We start from the raw sequence: 17,465 nt of genomic DNA on the forward strand, positions 1-17,465 counted from the left end.
GTGTTTTTTAGTGAACATACATGTTCGTTTCTCTCAGGAGTAAACAAGCGCGATGTAGCAATTCTATCTTTAACATTTTGAGGACCTGCCAAACTGTTTGTCAAGTGCCTGCACCGTTTTACATTCCCACCAAGAGCGTATGAGGGCCCCAATTTCTCCACATCCTCACCAACACTGATGATTTGCTTTTTCAGACATCCTAGTAGGTACAAAGCATATTTCACTGGGGTTTTGATTTTCATTCCCCAAATGACTAACGATGGCACGTGACATTTTAATACAATCTTTAATGTGTCCCTTTTTTTCCACATCAGAGATACTTTGACAAAACCTAAGAGACAAAGAAATAACCTATTGAAACTTTCCACAGTTTCATTACCCAACTGAATGTGAAATGCTTAAATCTTAACCCATGGGAAGAAGATCCAGCAGCCAGATGTGGGGAAAGGGACAAAGGTAGAGAGAAAATCAAGCATGTCCACTGAGTAAATTACTTGAAAATTTAAAAGTGGTAAAGCCACATTCTGATGTGACTATTTTCTTTTTTTTTTTTTTAAGATTTTATTTATTTATTTGAGAGAGAGAGAGAGTGAGAGAGAGAGAGAGCATGAGAGAGGAGAAGGTCAGAGGGAGAAGCAGACTCCCCATGGAGCTGGGAGCCCAACGTGGGACTCGATCCCGGGGCTCCAGGATCATGACCTGAGTTGAAGGCAGTTGCTTAACCAGCTGAGCCACCCAGATGGCCCAAGATGTGACTGTTTTCAATTTAGACATAATAGCTACATAAAAACAGCCCTATCAAAATGCCCTGCCCTGAACTAGGAAAAATTATCAGAACTAGGTTTGGCAAAGATAGAGGAAAGATTCACCTAGCTCACTCTCCTCTCCAATATTTGTCATTACATCTTTCAAAAGCAGCTACTCTCATATACTGTTAAGAAGAAACTGCTACAATTCTTGGAAAGAAAATCAGTGATACATTCCAGAAGACTGAAGAGATAAATGTCCTTTCACCCAAATATTTCACTTCTGCAAAGTTTAAGAAAATAATTTAAAATGTAGGGAAAGGACTCCAGAAAATTTTTTCAGAGAGCAATCAGTCTCAACATTTACTAACATCAAAATTAATAAATGAATAAATCTCACTGGATGAAATTTTTTTTAACAATTAAGATGACATTTCTGAAAGTTTTTATAACTGTCTAAGTTATAATATGGGCATTAATGTTAACAGAGTAACACTATATCAGCTTTGTAAAACATTGACATTGACCACATCAGCTGAAACTTATGCTGAAGAAATGCTGGAATGAAATGCTTCAAAATGAAAAGAGTCATTGTATCTCTGGTAGGACTAAAATTTTTTTTCAAATTTTTCCCCAAAATTTTAGTATTTTAAACAATGTGCTTTTTAAATGAAACTAACAGCCAGGCTCAAAGCCCAGTCCTGTACTGATGACTTAGATAATTAAGTAATTTCCAATGGTCTTATTCAATTCTAGGCAGGCTGGGAAATCATACTCAATTTAGATGGCCAATGTGGTTACTGGAACAAGACCCAGCCCGAGAGCCAGGAGACCCAGCGTCAAGTTCTCAGTTGTATGTCACCTAACACCTCGGAAGGGTGGGAAAGCTGAACCGGACCAGGACTTACTGTGTGGAGGCTCTGGCATGCAGGTTATATATGCTATCAAACATATGCTACTCAAATGGGACAAGCAGCCTATGAGACAAGTATGATGGTCCCTGTGTCAGAACTAATAAATGGGAGGAGTCAAACCCAAATCTAACTCCATTCCATACTGACACCTACCAAATAGAAGTAAGGAAGTCTACCACACTCACTGCATAAAGTTCAAGTCAATTAGATAAATGTATGTAAAAGCTCCACATAAAACGTCTAGCTCTGGGGTGCCTGGGTGGCTCAGTTGGTTTGGGCTCAGGTCATGATCTCAGAGTCCTGAGATCGAGCCCCACATTGGGTGCTGCACTGGGCGTGGAGTCTGCTTAAGATCCTCTCTCTTGCTCTGCCCCTTCCCCCTTCCCTCTCTAAGAAAAAGAAAAAAACCCATCTTGCTCCATAGAAATCTAAGACTCTAAGGTTGTCCACACAGCCTGTTAATCCATTAGAAGTTTAATAGCATCTGAAGATAGAATTCTGTGTGTTTTCTCCCCTCTTGGGCCAACAAGTCAATAATAAGAAAGGACTGCTTTTAGTGAATAGGAAGGAGAAAATTTTTAATTAGAATAAGGTAGATTATGCAAGGCAAGTGATTATCTATTAGATGTTTAAATAATCAACAGGGGAAAGGCTTAGCATGCATATGAGACCAAACGTAATTATCTGTAATATTTGTAAACCGACAAGAAAAACATCAATATAAGCAAAATAGAAACATAAATGACTGGGAAGATAAATGAACAAAGAATACATCTGGGCATTCCACAGAAGAAGTAGTACAAGGGACTGGTAAGTATACGGAAAACCCAACCTCACTGACAAGTAGAGAAATGTGAATCAGAAGACCCCATTTTTACCCAACGATTGGGCTCAGATTTAGAAGATGAATAGGAGATGGCATTGCAGGAGGGGACAAGACAGGCACTCTCAACGTTGCTGGTGGCATTTGACGGTAACCATCAAAACACAAAGTGCATACACCGTCGGACCCAACACTAGGAATTTATCCTACGGAAGTATTTGTACAAATAAACACTTAAATTGTCTGAACAGCGACGTCCCCTGTGCCTTTCTTTGAAATTGCAAGGGAAAAGTGTGGACACAATATCCATCAATAAATTTTATGATGGTATATCCATAACGTGGACTATTAGATTGTTATAAACATGAAATGAACCTACACTTACTAACAGAGAAAGTTGTCCCTGCTAAAAAAGCAGTTGCCAAACACTATACATATTGACTGCAGCATTTAAAATAATGTGTGTTTAAATTTATATATTCTATATGTAACTCTTGCAACTCTACATATGATTCCTTTTGCGATGGTCATTAGCACCACTCACCGGATATTCTGATTATCCTATTTATGCCATCATGGTAGGACCACACATCCCCAAGCCCTGGGAAATTAGCCATGCCATGTAACGCTGTGCTGAGTGATAGGTGAGCACGGCCACTTCTGGGGAAAAAGTCTTACACAGAGTGCACATTCCCCTCGGTGACTCAGAGAAGCAGGCGTCGAGCTGGAAGCGCGGGGCTCTGAATAACCAAAATGCGGAAAGCCTCCCTCTCCACCAACCTGCACTGAATCCCTGAGTGTGAGCAAGAAATAAACTTCTGTTGTTATCAAGCCACTGATACATTGTGGTTGATTATTACTAGAGCACAATTTACTTATCCTGACACATGCAGGAATAAGAAAAAATTCTGGAAAGATCCATACCGAACTGTAACAGTGGCATTGCCTCTTAAGGAGAAGAGTTAGAAGGAAGGGGATGGGGTGAGGAGTGGAGGTTTGGGATCTGTATATATTTTTTATAACCACACATTGTTTTTGGAGGTTGAACAAACTTATTTATAAATAATCTTAGATGTCCAGAAAAATGACCATTGTTGCTTTCTTAGATCCCAATAAACCACAGTTTTGACACAAAGAGAAATAAAATCTCCCTATGAGCATAAAGAACAAAATAGGAAAACTGTCCTACATAAGAGTTCTGGGCAGATGGACAGAAGGACTTTTTGGAAAAGTGACAGTCTACCGAATAAGGGTGATGGGCACAGGAGGAAAACTGCCCTATTCTTCCAGCTCCATGAAGAATGAGGAGGTTTTATTCAGAAGACAAGAGAAGCAGATGGGGCTAGAGAAAGAGTCATCAGAACTGCCTGCTAGGACTTACAAAGACATTTCTAAAAATTACTAGATAATGGTTCAAACACACCCAGGGAAAAAACGCGCGCACAAATGGCAGCCAAGGCAGCTGTTACAGCAAGGCACGACTTACGTGACGTGAAAGGAGAGACAGGAGTCCATCTGGGATGGGGAAGCATGATGACTGCTCTCCACCAAACACTAATCTTTGCAGAGGCATCTGAGGGCCCTAACTTGGCTGCAGCGCAGCAACCATGGGAAGGGGGGAGTTCAAAACTAATGAAAGGGCAAGCAAGGTTATTTGCCTGTTCACACCTCCAAGTTTTTGTTATAAAACTTAATGAAGATGTCACAGAAATTCACTGGAGGGAAAGCCAAACAGGTATTCCTACTGGAAACCCAGGCACTTTAAAGATTTTCTGATTTAACCCTCCTTACAGCCCTACCAAGTATGGGATGCTCATTCCTGGAGATGAAGAACCTTTGGCTCAGAGAGGGGAAGCAAGTTGTCTGTCCAGGCTCACAGAGTCAAGACTCAAACCCGTGTCTGGCTACGGTCTTTCCAGAGTCAGTGGGGAGGACTGTAGGGATGACAGGAGTCAAGAAATCAACCCAGGAAGTCTCCTCCACCCGGCTAATGGGTATATTCATACACACAACCTCAGTCCTCCCTGTGAACTCAAATAGCTACAATAAGCTTCCCACAGTGATGTATTTGATAATTAATACACCAAAGTATGAGGAAGGCACCAGGTTCAAAATGGAGCCTTTAAATTTTTCAGTTAAATTCACAAAGCCTTCAAAGTATAATTGGTTCAAAAAGTTTAAGTCTGTGTTATCTTAAAAATTTTAAATCTAGACTACATCACATTGACATTCATTTAAAATGTTACTGTTCCTTATCCTCAGAGATCTGTGTGTGCTTTGTTATTTGTTATATCCCAAAGCCCAAATATCGTCTGGCACAGAGTTGGTCTCAAATTATTTATTTTTTTTAAAAGGTTTTATTTATTTATTTGACAGACAGAGATCACAAGCAGGCAGAGAGAGAGGAGGAAGCAGGCTCCCCGCTGAGCAGAGAGCCTGATGTGGGGCTCGATCCCAGAACCCTGAGATCATGACCTGAGCTGAAGGCAGAGGCTTAACCCACTGAGCCACCCAGGCGCCCCGGTCTCAAATTATTTATGAAATGATTCCAATGAGCTGGTCATAGATGTTCTGGTTTACCAGTAACCTATATACAGACTAAAATCTACAGTAGTTTCTTTTCTAGTTTTTAAAAGTAGGTCAAACAACCAATGTCTGTAATTGCTCAAAGGAAGAAAGATGGCTAACATTTACTAACTACTGACAGTGTGAGTTAAGGCAATTTACATACATTCCCTCATTTAATCTCACAAAAATTCTGCAAGGTAGGTGTCACTTGACTTGTTACAGGTCAAGAAATTGAGACTCAGATTCTATATTTACTACATGATCAGTTAGGTCACATTAGTCATTAGTAGCAGGGATTTTATTTATTTATTTATTTATTTTTTAAGATGTTGTTTATTTATTTGAGAGAGAGAGAGAGATCACAAGTAGGCAGAGAGTCAGGCAGAGAGAGGGGGAAGCAGGCTCCCTGCCGAGCAGAGAGCCCCATGCAGGGCTCAATCCCAGGACCCAGAGATCACGACCCGAGCTGAAGGCAGAGGCTTAACCCACTGAGCCACTCAGGCGCCCCAGTAGCTGGGATTTTAACCCAACAGTCTGAATCCAAAGCCCATGCTAGCTCCAAGACACAACACTTCCCCTCTAGAGAAGGCACTAAACGAGTGGGCAGTTACTACGATAATATGTCCTTTTCAAAGAATAGAATTAAAAGAAAAAGAATACGTATGATTGAATTTTTGCAGTTGACGTCTGCTGATACAAACCCAGAATCCAGAAGCTATCAAAATTGAGGCTATTTACAACAGAGGGTACGTTTACATAACATGGGAAACAGCTCTAGCAATTATCAGCTAAAAAAAAAACAAACCCAGAATTTGAATTTGTACTAGTCATTGAACTTGAGCATGAGCCCCTAGAACTTGTTCTTTGAAGGACTGTTTGAGGTGTTAGTGTGGATTCGTGAAGCTATTGCGCATACCATGTTGTTCAAACAGCGGCTAGTGAGAAGTGATTTTTATGGCCTGACAAGCTCAACGGGCAAAGGAAAAACCGCATGTCTATTGAAAGGAGAGCATGTGATGAATGGGATATAAACCGTTCTTACATGCAATGCTGTTTTCAAAAAATGGAATGTAAATTGCAATGACCATCCTGGAGATGAGAAAGGGAGGGAAGATTTAACTCTCCAGTTTTTCATTTTATACTCCACCTTCTTCCAGAAGGAATGAGATGCAGTGATTCATAGAGCAGGATCACATTCCACAGAGGAGACAGGCTACTCAGCTAGTCAAACGGCACCCAAGTTGCTTCTCAGTCTGTGGGCAGCAACAGACAGGATTTGGAAGGTGCAGGCACCAAAGATAGATGTCAACGTGTTTTATTTTACGTCCTACTTGCAATACCGCTCTCCTGGATCTGAGCGACTCCACTGTCATTTGAGAGTTATGAGTCAGACAAATGGGAGGGTTAACGAGTGGAGAATTATAAAACACACTGACAAGTGTGCTTTGGAACAAGACAGACCACTGTTTGAACCCTGATTCTCCTTCTTAGTTGCTGTGCTCACCTCAGTGTCTTCAAGCATTATCGGGGACTAATAATAATAGAGTAACCCCCGGTAGGGTGGATTTTAGCCAAGGATTAGCAAAGAAGACAGCATAGGATTATTGACCAGTTCCAGGCACAGGCCCTAGATGGTTTTGCCACTTGTTACCTGTGGCCTTGGGCTAGCCCTGCGCCAACCTCTTCCTAAGCCTCGGTTTCCTCATCTGTAATTCGGAAGTGATAATAGGATCTACTTCAGGGGTTTGCTGTGAGGATTACATAAAACAATCCACAGTAAATGTCTGATACAATTTTTAATGAACATAAGACACTCAGCACAATGCCTGGCACATAACAGATATTTCGTAAACAGTAACCAATGTTTAATAAACAGTAATATTCTATAAGTTATAAATAGGACAATATAATTAGTGTGTACATATTCGAAGGAAGGTTGGATAAGGTTCAAAAAACAACTCATGATTTGGGGTCTCTGAAAAAAAGAGCTCCCACTGTAATAGATCTTGGGACAGGCGCTTACGCAAGCTATTGTCAACAAAGATCCTTCTGTTGGATCTCTCAGCGCCCTCGTTCCCATCAGCGAGCCGGTGTCCATGGCACCACTGCGTACATATACACAACCTACATCTCCAGGGAGGGCAGCTCGTAACAATAGTGGCATCTGCTCTCCTTGGTGTCTTTCCCTTAAGGTTTCTTTACTGAGGGTGTCAAAACCGCAGAAGGATACACAGGGGATGGGGAGAGAGACTCACACAATTGGAAGAGGACCACACAAGTCCCCACATATTTACTGAGCATCCACCATGAGCCAGGAACCATCTGTCTCTTTCATGTGGCAGCTTCAATAGTGACTCCATAAACCTGATTTAGCTATTCTCAAATAAACTCTCACCTTATCTATTAAGTTCACAGAGCTAACGTTTGTGACTTCTCCTTTGAGAGGCAAATTCAACATTGCAGACACAGTTGGATCAGACCAGACCAGACTGGCTAGAACTGAAAACAGAGTCCTCGGAGAGTTGGTGTGGGGCTGAGAGAGTGGGCAAGAGAAGCGGAGTCTATATATGGCAAAGATCCTGTAACCATATTCAGGCAGAAGCACAAGCCTCTTGGTGTGGCCTCCAATGTCCTCCGTGATCTGGCTCCTTCTTCATGCCTCGGGCTCTCCCACATGCTCTCTATGCTGCTATCTTCCCATTCTGCATACGAAAGCTGATCTGTGCTCCTTGCCTTTTTTCCTACTCCGTGTGGAATGGCCTTTACCCCCATTCAACACCCAGACTGGACTGCCATTGTGTGCATGTCTGTCCCTGCTGCTGGAGGGCAAGGAGTGATTCCCATTCACATCTAGATCTGGAACTCCAACCCAGGGTCTGCAGACAGAGATCCAGTAGGAAACAGAGAGAAGTATCCAGAACTGAAGGCTAGTTTCCAAAGGAGTGTCTGTTTCGAATGCTAGCTCCACCACTGATCAGCCACATGACCTTGGATAAGTTACCCTCTGTGTACTTCAACTTCCTCTTCCGAAAAATAGAGACAATGAGGCCCTTTATTGGGTTGTTGGGAAAATCAGATCACTGTAGATACATTAAGCACTTAGAAGAGTACCTGGTGCAGGCTAAGAGTTACGTAAGGGGTCATCATAGTCGCTGACATTCACAATCATTGTTGTTAAATGTATGTGTAATAAAAGTGAAGGAGGAAGGGAGACCGTGTCCTGTAACCAGGCACGTGTTGAATTCACACGCTGGCTACGTGATGCCGTGCTAAGTGGACCGTGTGGTGTGGCCCCTCACTGTACACTCACGAAGGAAATATTTTTACCCTGGTTGGTGTTCATGATCTTATTTCCTACCTGGACTGCCCGCTCACCCCTGCCAAAGCCAGCCAGCTGGGTGGGTGTCCCAAATCCCACAGCTACAGCCCAGCATTCAAGGGACGCCATTCAATCCCTCACGTCCCAGCTCCCGGTGGAGATATGTCTGCTCCTAGAACATCAGTGCTGAACGTTACAGGTGATCTTGTCCACCATCACCCCTGTAACAGATGGGGAAACTGAGGCCTAGAGAAGTAGTGTCTTTACTTTGTTAGTACCTGCTTTATATACATTACTAGTCATCTTTTCAATTTTACAGTAGGTACTAAAAATACCATTGTCATAGCTTAAAGCTGGAAGGAACTTCAAGTTTACCCACTCCAGTACTTTTGAAACTCCACATTCTAGGGTATCAGGATGAAATATGAGCTCTGAGACAAGTAGCATCATTTGGTGAATATTTATCAAACATCTACAGCGTGTGCTAAGTCAAACACCACTCCCGCCCTCCCAGGAGGACCAGGACCTCACAGACTCATAAGGAAGAGGGACATTAAGTGAATAATCACACGTCGAATAGTAAAGTCCTATTGTGGTGAGTGAATTTGTTTTAAAATCTACCAGAAGGAGAAACTCCACCTGCAGGCCAGTGTCTCTCTGAGTGAGAAGGGAAAGGCAGGGTTGGGGTGGAGGGGGCAGTTACAGGTGGTGCCTGGAAACTGCCCCCTACACAGGGTCCACCCATGCAAGGGCCTCGTGTAGATGAACATGACCATTATGTGGCTGTCACAGGAGAGCCCAGGAACCACTTATCTCGCCCAACTTATCCCCCTTTGATAGAGAGGCAGACGAAGAGGCCTAAAGAGCTGAACTCACTTGCCAAACAAGCAGAGTCGATAAACGGAAAGACCATTAAACATGCACATCCCACCATACTGAACTATATGCAAAGTCCCGAATGTGCCTCAGCTGGGCCTATACTATGCCCTCTACCAGAGATACAAAGTCCACAGCCCCTCCTTAACTCCCCATTCCTTTTTGGCACTCAGAACTCAGCTTACATCTCTCCTCCAGGAAGCTCTTCTTGGTATGGCCTTCTTCTTCTCCCCTAGCACCTACTAAGCTCTAAGAAGGGACAGGGAGACACGCATCACATCATGTGTTCATCCATTCAACAAGTATTTATTGAACACTTACTATGCGCCAAGCACCTGAGGATACAGCAGTAAATAAAACAAAGCCCCTGCCCGCATGGAGCTTACATTCTAATGATGGAAACAGGTAATAAACAACAACATACAATATAGTGTTGAGTAGAGTTCGTAATAAAGAAGAGTAAGGGTTGGAGGAGGGATCACAGGGGAAGGCTTCTCTGAGGAGGTGGCGTTTGCCCTGACATGGAAAGTGACAGAGTGAGCCATGCAGATAACTGGGAAAAGAGCATTTCAAGAAGCAGGAGCAAAGACGCTATAATCACTGCAATGGGTTTTTCTACTTGTGTTTTATCCCTACTGAACTATAATGTCCGGGAGGCAGAGGTTATATCTTAAGGGTCCTTGATTCCCAGGGTCCGGCATCCACGGCAAACACTCACAGACTGAGTGCATGAACCTGGCATGTATGCCTGCTCGTTTCTGAGTCCTTCTGGCTGCATCTCTCAAGATCTAGTCAGCTTCGTGACTCTCTCTCCCACAGGGCTAAGCTAAGTGGGGCCGGTCAGCGTCACCTGGTTCTTGTGGCCTGGTTTCAGTCCCTGGATTCTTTTTTCATTAAGACTACGGCATTGACAAGTTCTCCAATTCCATGTTGTTCTGGCCCTCTTATCTCTGGCCCAGACCTGGGCTCCTGCCCAGAACAGGGAGCCCTCCTTGCAGGCTTCCTAGGCATGAAAGTCCTCTGAAACCCCAGTCCCAAGCCTGGGGACCGGGACACCAGTAGAGCGGGGAATGGGAAGTCAGATGCCCCCAATGGCTAACCCTTTCCCACCTGAATCTTGACTTCCCTCCAAACTACATGACTCCTTCCTGTTGGGACGCCAACTTTCTGACCTCATTGATCCTTTCTGTGGCCATCCCTCTGTGTGTTCCAACTTCATAAAACCATTCCTGAATGTCTGCCATAAGCCAAGCATAGAGCTAAGTACCCGAATCTTCATGTTGCCTGCTGAAGATGCCCATTCCATCAGCAGACCATCTGAGTCTAAGGCTCCAGACTTGTCTCCCCTAAATTACAATCCGCCACTCCTGGGACCCTGTTAAATAGCCTTAGAAGCTGAAAATTCAGTCAAATGGCTGTACCCAGTCAGCCAACTGCAACAGGCACCCCTCTGTGTCACTGGGGCTGCATCCCAGCCCCCGCCAGGTCTAAAATGGGTTCAGGGATGAATAACCCATCCCTTCACTCACCCGGGCATCCACCACTTACTGACACGCACTATATGCCAAGTCCTAGAATGTAAAATACAGGTCCTGCCCGGATGATGATGCTGGTGGCGGTGACAGCGATGGAGGAAGAGGGAGAGGAGAAGGTGGTGGGATGAGTTACCATTTACTGCACACTTGTGCCACGCTACAATAAGCAGAGTCCTCTAACGCTGAAAGGAGACAGATTATTAGCTTCACTTTATAAGAAGGAAACAGGCTTAAGAGGTGAAACAACTTGCTCCTCGAAGTCGCATACCTAAGTGGCAGGGTGTGCTGAGACCCTAAGTCTGTCTGCCTCCAAAGTACCAACTCCTCAACCGCCGCACAGGAAGTGCTGTACCATGAGAACGTGAATGAAGTGACAGAGAGGGTCCCGGGCCCCGAAGACCCAAAGCTGGTGGAGGAGACAGACATAGAAGCTAAGATCTACGATGTAGGGGAGTGCTGGCGTCTGGGGCGGGTGAGCGCTGATGGCTAGAAGCCAGAGCCGTAGTGTTAGGGGAGCCAGGGGAAGGAGTGACTAACTTGACCCGGAGCGGGCTTCAAGTCTTCGGGAGGAAGTGACTTTGGCGGCTAGGCCTTGAAGGATGAGCACTTGGGAGCCTGGTGCTCAACAGGAGCTCAGCCCTCAGCCCTCAGCCCTTAGCCCTGGGCCGTGACAGGTCCTCTGAGGACGAACAGTCCACCCTCCCCCCGTGCCCACGCGGCCGGGCCGGGCCTCACCTCCTTCCACTTGAGCTGGCGGATGCTGATCTTCAGGGCGTCCAGGGAGGTCCTGGCCTTGGAGCTGTCCACGGTGACCCGCCGCTGGGAGCAGTATTCGTCCGCCGAGCGGCCCGAGCTCCGCCGGCAGCCCCGGCCCTTGCTCCGGGGCTTCCGGTGCGGGCAGAGGCCCCGCACCCGCGCCGGCTGCGGCTTCGCCAGGGGCAGCGTGGGCGGCGGCCGCGGGGTCACCAGGGCGTCCCCCTCCTCGGCCGCGCGGGGCTGCGCCCGGGCGCGCTCCTTGGACTGCTCCTCCGGCGCCTTGCGCTCCGGCTCCCCGGCCGCGCCCGAGTCCACGCCGACCGGCTCCGCCGCCGCCGCCACCGCAGCCGCCGCCGGCGCTTCGGCCACGGCCACCGCCTCCGCCTCCCAGCCGGCCGCCAACTCCCTCTCGGAGCTGCCCCGCTGCATGGCGCTCAGGGCCGGTACCAGCGCCAGTGCCACCGCCGCCGCCGCCGCTCGGCCGTCCCGGCCCGCGACCAAACTGCCGCCGCGGCCACGCGCTCCCCGCCAAAGCCCGTTGCCATGATCGCTCAGGCTTTGGTTGACAAGGGCGGGCACCTCCTCGGGACGGGGCCCGGGAAGGGACAATCGCGGCCGGAGCCGCGGCGACCTCATAGGCGGCGGCGCCCACGTGATCAGGCCTGTCACAGAGGCGCGGGCGGCCATCTTGGAAGAGGGCGGAAAGCCGCCTGGGACCGCGGGCTCGGGAAGACGGCGCTGGTTATCTAAGGGCGCAGAATTTGGAGGCAAGAGATGAGATTGAGGTTACTAGGGTTTGGGGCACTTGTGGGGCTCCTGAGTCCGGGGGCTGCGGAGGATCTCAAACAAGAGGCCCGCTTTCCCCCACCCCGCTACACAGTCGCTGGAATAACAACCTCGGAAGAAGGAGGCAGGACCTCGTTGCGGGGAGGGAACTCCACTATCTGGAAGCACCTCAGTCTGATGCTGGCCGGGACCGGTCCAGGCCCTGGGGGAGCAGGTATCCGCTGAAAGAAGCACCTGCTGGTCCTGGGAGAGCCCCCAGACGGAGAAGGGAGGCATCTTTCCCTGCTCTCAGCGCCGCATGGGGTGGAGAAGCCCTACGCATTCCCCGTCAAAGTGGAGGGCATTAACACCGCTTTTCTTATTATGTCCCTTTTTTTATTGTGGAAAAATAAACATAAAAGTTGCTATTTTAACCTTTTTTTAGGCGTGCCCTTCGATGGCATTAAGTGAATTCACATGAGTGTGTAAAAACCATCACCAAGACCCATTTCTGGAGCTTTTTCACCTTCTCCAAATGGAACTCTGTACTCATTAAGCCATAACTCCCCATCCTTCCTCCCCCCAGCTCCTGGTAACCACCACTTTCTCTCCATGAATTTGACTCCTCCAGGGACCTCATTACATACAAGTGGAATCATACAATATTTGTCCCTCTGTGTCTGGCTAATTTCACTCAGCATAATGCCTTCACGGTTCATCCATGTTGTAGCATATCCCAGAATGTCCTTCCTTTTTAAGACTGGATAATGTTTTGCTCATGAATCCACCACATTTTCTCTACCCATTCATCCGTCAATGGACATTTGGATCGCTTCCACCTGTTGGCTGTGGAGAATAATGTTTAGGAGCACGGGTACACAAATACCCTTTCAAGTCCCTGCTTTCATTTCTCTTGGGATGAAATATACTTTTAAAGCCAATCCAAGGAGAGGGCTCTCTCCTCTTGCCTTAGGGAGCCACATTTTTTTTTAAGGGAATGCAGTTGGGAAGGTGTAACAGCACCCCCAGACTGAAGACATTAACTGTAACTGCACACAGGTGGCCCCTCTTTCTCACTCATATCCCCTGGTCTCTTGTTTCTTTGTTTTGGCTTTGGGATTCCCTTCCTAAATAAACTGCCTTAAAATGCACCAGTCATAAACTCAAGAGGTCCAAACGTCCTTTTAGCAGCAGAGGGCGCTCTCATCTCTTCTTCTGGCGGCCACCGTGGTTTGTTTCAGTGTTTAAGTATAGCCTGTATCTGAGTTATCTGGGGTGCTTATTTAGAAAGCAGCTTCCTGAATCCCTTCCTGAACCCCAGCCCCAGAGATTTTGACACAGAATATTTGGGTGGGACTGGGAGTCTGTATATTAAATTAGCTCCTTTGCTGGTGCTAAGGCATCTCGCGTCAACCATTTGATCTAGCCTATGTCAAGTCAACTCGGGGAGATCCTTGGAGCTGTCCGTGGTACCAAAGAAAAGCCCTCGCCGTCCCCCAATGTCTCTCCACCAACCTACCACCCTCCTCAAATGCTGTCTCTCCTCCTCCATCCCCGATCTCATCGAGAGGTACCGCCTTTCTTCAGTCATCCATGCCAAAATTGCAGCGCCTTAACTTATTCCTCTCCCTGGCCTCCTAAAACCAGTCCATCTCCAAGTCTTACAGGTTTTACACTTAAATGTCTCTCTCCTCTTTCCTCTCTTGTCCATCCTTGTTATCATTGTTCCAGTCCAAGCCTTTAGCCTGGACCATGCACCAGCCTCCATGGGTCACCCTACATCAGATCTCACTCAGATGTCTCCATCTTGGATAAGCTTTCCTCAGTGCCCACAAACAGAAATAGTTACTCTCTCTATCCCTCTACTGACATACATGATAACCCTCTACCATGGACTGTCTGTCACACTACATAGAAACCATCTTAGCCTCCTCCATTAGTCTAAGAAGGAACATGTGTAGCCTGGTCTGATTCATCTCTATATGTCCTTTCCAGGGGTTAGAACAAAGAGGTCCTCAGAAAGTAATGAGAATGCATACTTTAATAGTTGTTTTCCACTTCATTTCCCAAATCTGTAAAGTCCATTCCATGCAGAGATACTCATATTCATTTGGCCTTGCATCTCAAAAACCTTCTGCCTCAGGGCCTTTGCACATGCCCTTCCCTCTGCCTAGAACACTTTCTCTAGAACTCTTGCCGACCTCTCCTTCAGCATTTAGTATAAATGATACATCTACAGAGACATCTCTGATTTCTCAATCTAAATCATCCCTCATCAGGTGAAATAGTGATGCAAGTGAGAAAAACAGGAAGAATCAGAAGGCAGTGTACAATTAAGTGCAAATAAGGCAAGGAGTAAAAAAATTATTCAGGAGTTCAAGGAATGGAAAATTTACTGTGAACTGAAAAGCTAGATAAGACTTCCTATAAGAGATGAAATACATTGTCATGATGGAGTGACAATCAGAGAGATAGAAAGTACGTGGGGTTGGCATTCCAGAGGCTGTGGGCACGGCTGCCATGTGCAGTCATGCAGGTGATTCAAGGAGCCTCAAAAGGGCTGAAATCCAACTTGTGCTCTGCACCCCCAAGCCTCAGTCATTGAGGTTTTGTCCTCTGGAAGGGGGCGCCTTTGACAATTGGTTCAAAGGCTCCCAGGGCTATACTGGGAGTCCTATACTGGGAAGGGGGTAAGGAAAACGCACAGCACATGTAGATTTGAGCAGTGGCTAATTGCAAGTCTCTTTGGGACCACACTGGTTGAAACGCTAGCCTTAGAGGGAGGGAGAACAGGAAAGAAGGCCCACTGGATTTCATTGTCAGATCTCCGAACACTTCCATGAGCTCTGACTCCTCATGAAACTGTGTTAGTGGAAAAATCCAACCCCAAAAGCAACTCCTCAAAGAGAAGCCTCAGTTACAGCTGCCAAGGAGCAAGTAGCAGGTTAGAATGAGGCACCCGGACGACCTCTCAAAAATATAAAAATATGTCACAAAGTGGATCCCTCCCGTAGTTCCCTCCTTTTCCTTCCCAGCACTCACCACAGCTTACAGTGGGAGTCTCGCTTGTTTGCTTGTTTGTAGTGGCCTCTCTTGCTGGCCAGAGCCCAAGTGCCCGCAGTAAGGAGCATGTCATTCTTACTGACCACTCTACCCTTGGGCCTAGTCTGGTGCCTGGCAGAACTGCTTCCTGAATGAATGAATAAATGAATGAATGAATGAATGGAAAAGAAAACTCAGATAGTCCACAATAAGGAAATAGTTAAGCAAAAGGGGGCAAATGCTGTCAATGACAGCACCAGACGTTTAGGAAAATGTTGATGATGTAACATGAAGCCAGCGAGTGCAAGCATTGTAATTACAACGCTGAGACGTGTTCTGCGCAAACAGAGCCTAGAAGAATATAGAGACAAATGAGAACAGCTGTGGTGCTGGAGGCACGAGATCTTGGTTGCAATTTGCCTCTCGAATTTGGGTAAACTGTATCAACCTTGGGGCTCTTCACATCCTTAGACCCAGAAATCCGTCCCATTTCTCAAGATTTCTGGCATGAATCATAAAGGCAGATGCAACTTTCCATGGTACTGTATTGCCAGGAGTAAACCTCTCTGCCTCAGGCACTGTCCGAAGGATTTCACATACGCCATGTCGTGTGATCTTCACAACAGCCCTGGGGGAAGTCCTGTATGAAACACATTTTACAGATACAGAGAGAAATTGTTACCCCGAGAAGTCACTTGCCCAAGTCACACAGCCAGGAAAGGGTTCCAACTCAGCAAGACGTGACACTAGCACCCAGCTGCCAACACCCACGCTCACTCCCACACCAGGACTTTGTGCACAAAAATACCCCACATATGGAAGAGAAGGAGAAAAAAGGGAGACAAGCCACAAAACCAGACTCTTAACTATAGAGAACAAACAGATGGTTACCAGAGAGGAGGTTGGGGATACTTTCTGTGATGAGCCCTGAACAATGCACGGAGCTGTTGAATCACTGTATTGTACACCTGAAACTAGTATAAGACTATGTGTTCATTATACTGGAGTTAAAGTTTTTTTTTTTTAATTATAAAAACAAAAACTAAAAAAAATTTTGAAATAAAAGCTAAAAACATACTCAACATATGTTTATATATAACTGAGCCCATATGTATGTCTAAGTGTTTATATGTAAATATATATACATGCTAATCTTGGGCTATGTGAAAATTATATGCAGAGAAAAACACTGGAAGGAAATACACCAATATATCAATAGTGGTTATTCTGGGTGGTAGAATTAGGATGACTGATTTTCTTCTCTAATCCTTTCTATATTTTCTCTTTTTTAAAAAAGTACACTTCATGCCCGACATGGAGCCCAAACGCAGGGCTTGGGCTTGAGAGCCTGAGATCAAGACTTGAGCTGAGATCAAGAGTCGGACGCTTTACCGACTCAGCCACCCAGGTGTCCCTATTCTTTTCTATATTTTCCAAATTTTCTGAAATGAACATACATTGCTTCTATAACTGGAAAAATATAATTTTTAAATTTAAAAAATGGCCTTTGATTGTTCTATCACTCTTACAGCAAGTCCACACCTAGGGAAAGACATAGGAAGGAACAGTTCCTGGAAGAGGAATGTGAGCCGCTTTGACTCCCGTTGTTTCTAGCCGGTTAGTATCCAAGATCACCACCAGGTGGCGCCTGAGGTCCGTTTTTTTTTGTTTTGTTTTGTTGAAGTTGTTTTTGGTTGGTTGGTTGGGGTGTTTTGTTTGTTTGCTTGTTTTGTTTTGTTTTGTTTTGTTTTGTTTTGTTTTGTTTTGTTTTGTTTTGTTTTGTTTTGTTTTGTTTTGCAGAGGCTGAAGCCAGATGAGGTGCAGGGAAGGGCCACAGCAACAAGCATCTGAGTAAAACTAAAGGGCTCCTGCATGGCTCTATTTACAAACACACTTTTGCACCTCATGGCTTTTGTAAGCGTTGCTGTCTCTGCCTGGTTCACCCTCCTCTACACCGCAATGATCCCCTGTACAGGGTATTTTGGTTTGCATTTCCCTGAGGGCCAGTGATGTTGAGCTGTGCAGCAATAAAACTTTATTTACAAAAACAGGCAGAAAATATGCTCAATATCATTGGCCCTCCTGGAAATGCAAACTAAAATCACAAATTAGATACTATTT

The 17,465-nt window shown here is 45.8% G+C and overlaps 1 protein-coding gene across 4 annotated transcripts in view; it reads right to left on the reverse strand.

Annotated features, from left to right (window-relative positions):
- Positions 1–12,147, reverse strand: part of TTLL11 (tubulin tyrosine ligase like 11) — a 230,512-nt gene extending 218,365 nt beyond the window's left edge. For 3 of the 4 annotated variants that reach the window (XM_045082349.1, XM_045082348.1, XM_045082351.1), the window contains exon 1: positions 11,517–12,114. In XM_045082349.1, the coding sequence (XP_044938284.1) occupies positions 11,517–11,966 (450 nt within the window). In that variant the 5' untranslated portion in view covers positions 11,967–12,114. Of the gene's footprint in view, positions 1–11,516 lie in introns of all 4 variants that reach the window. The other variant, XM_045082352.1, reaches the window with a different exon arrangement.
- Positions 12,148–17,465: the final 5,318 nt, after the last annotated feature.

Source organism: Mustela putorius, unplaced genomic scaffold (genome assembly GCF_011764305.1).
Source record: "Mustela putorius furo isolate JIRA1106 unplaced genomic scaffold, ASM1176430v1.1 tig00000596_pilon_pilon_pilon, whole genome shotgun sequence".
NCBI lineage: Eukaryota > Metazoa > Chordata > Mammalia > Carnivora > Mustelidae > Mustela > Mustela putorius.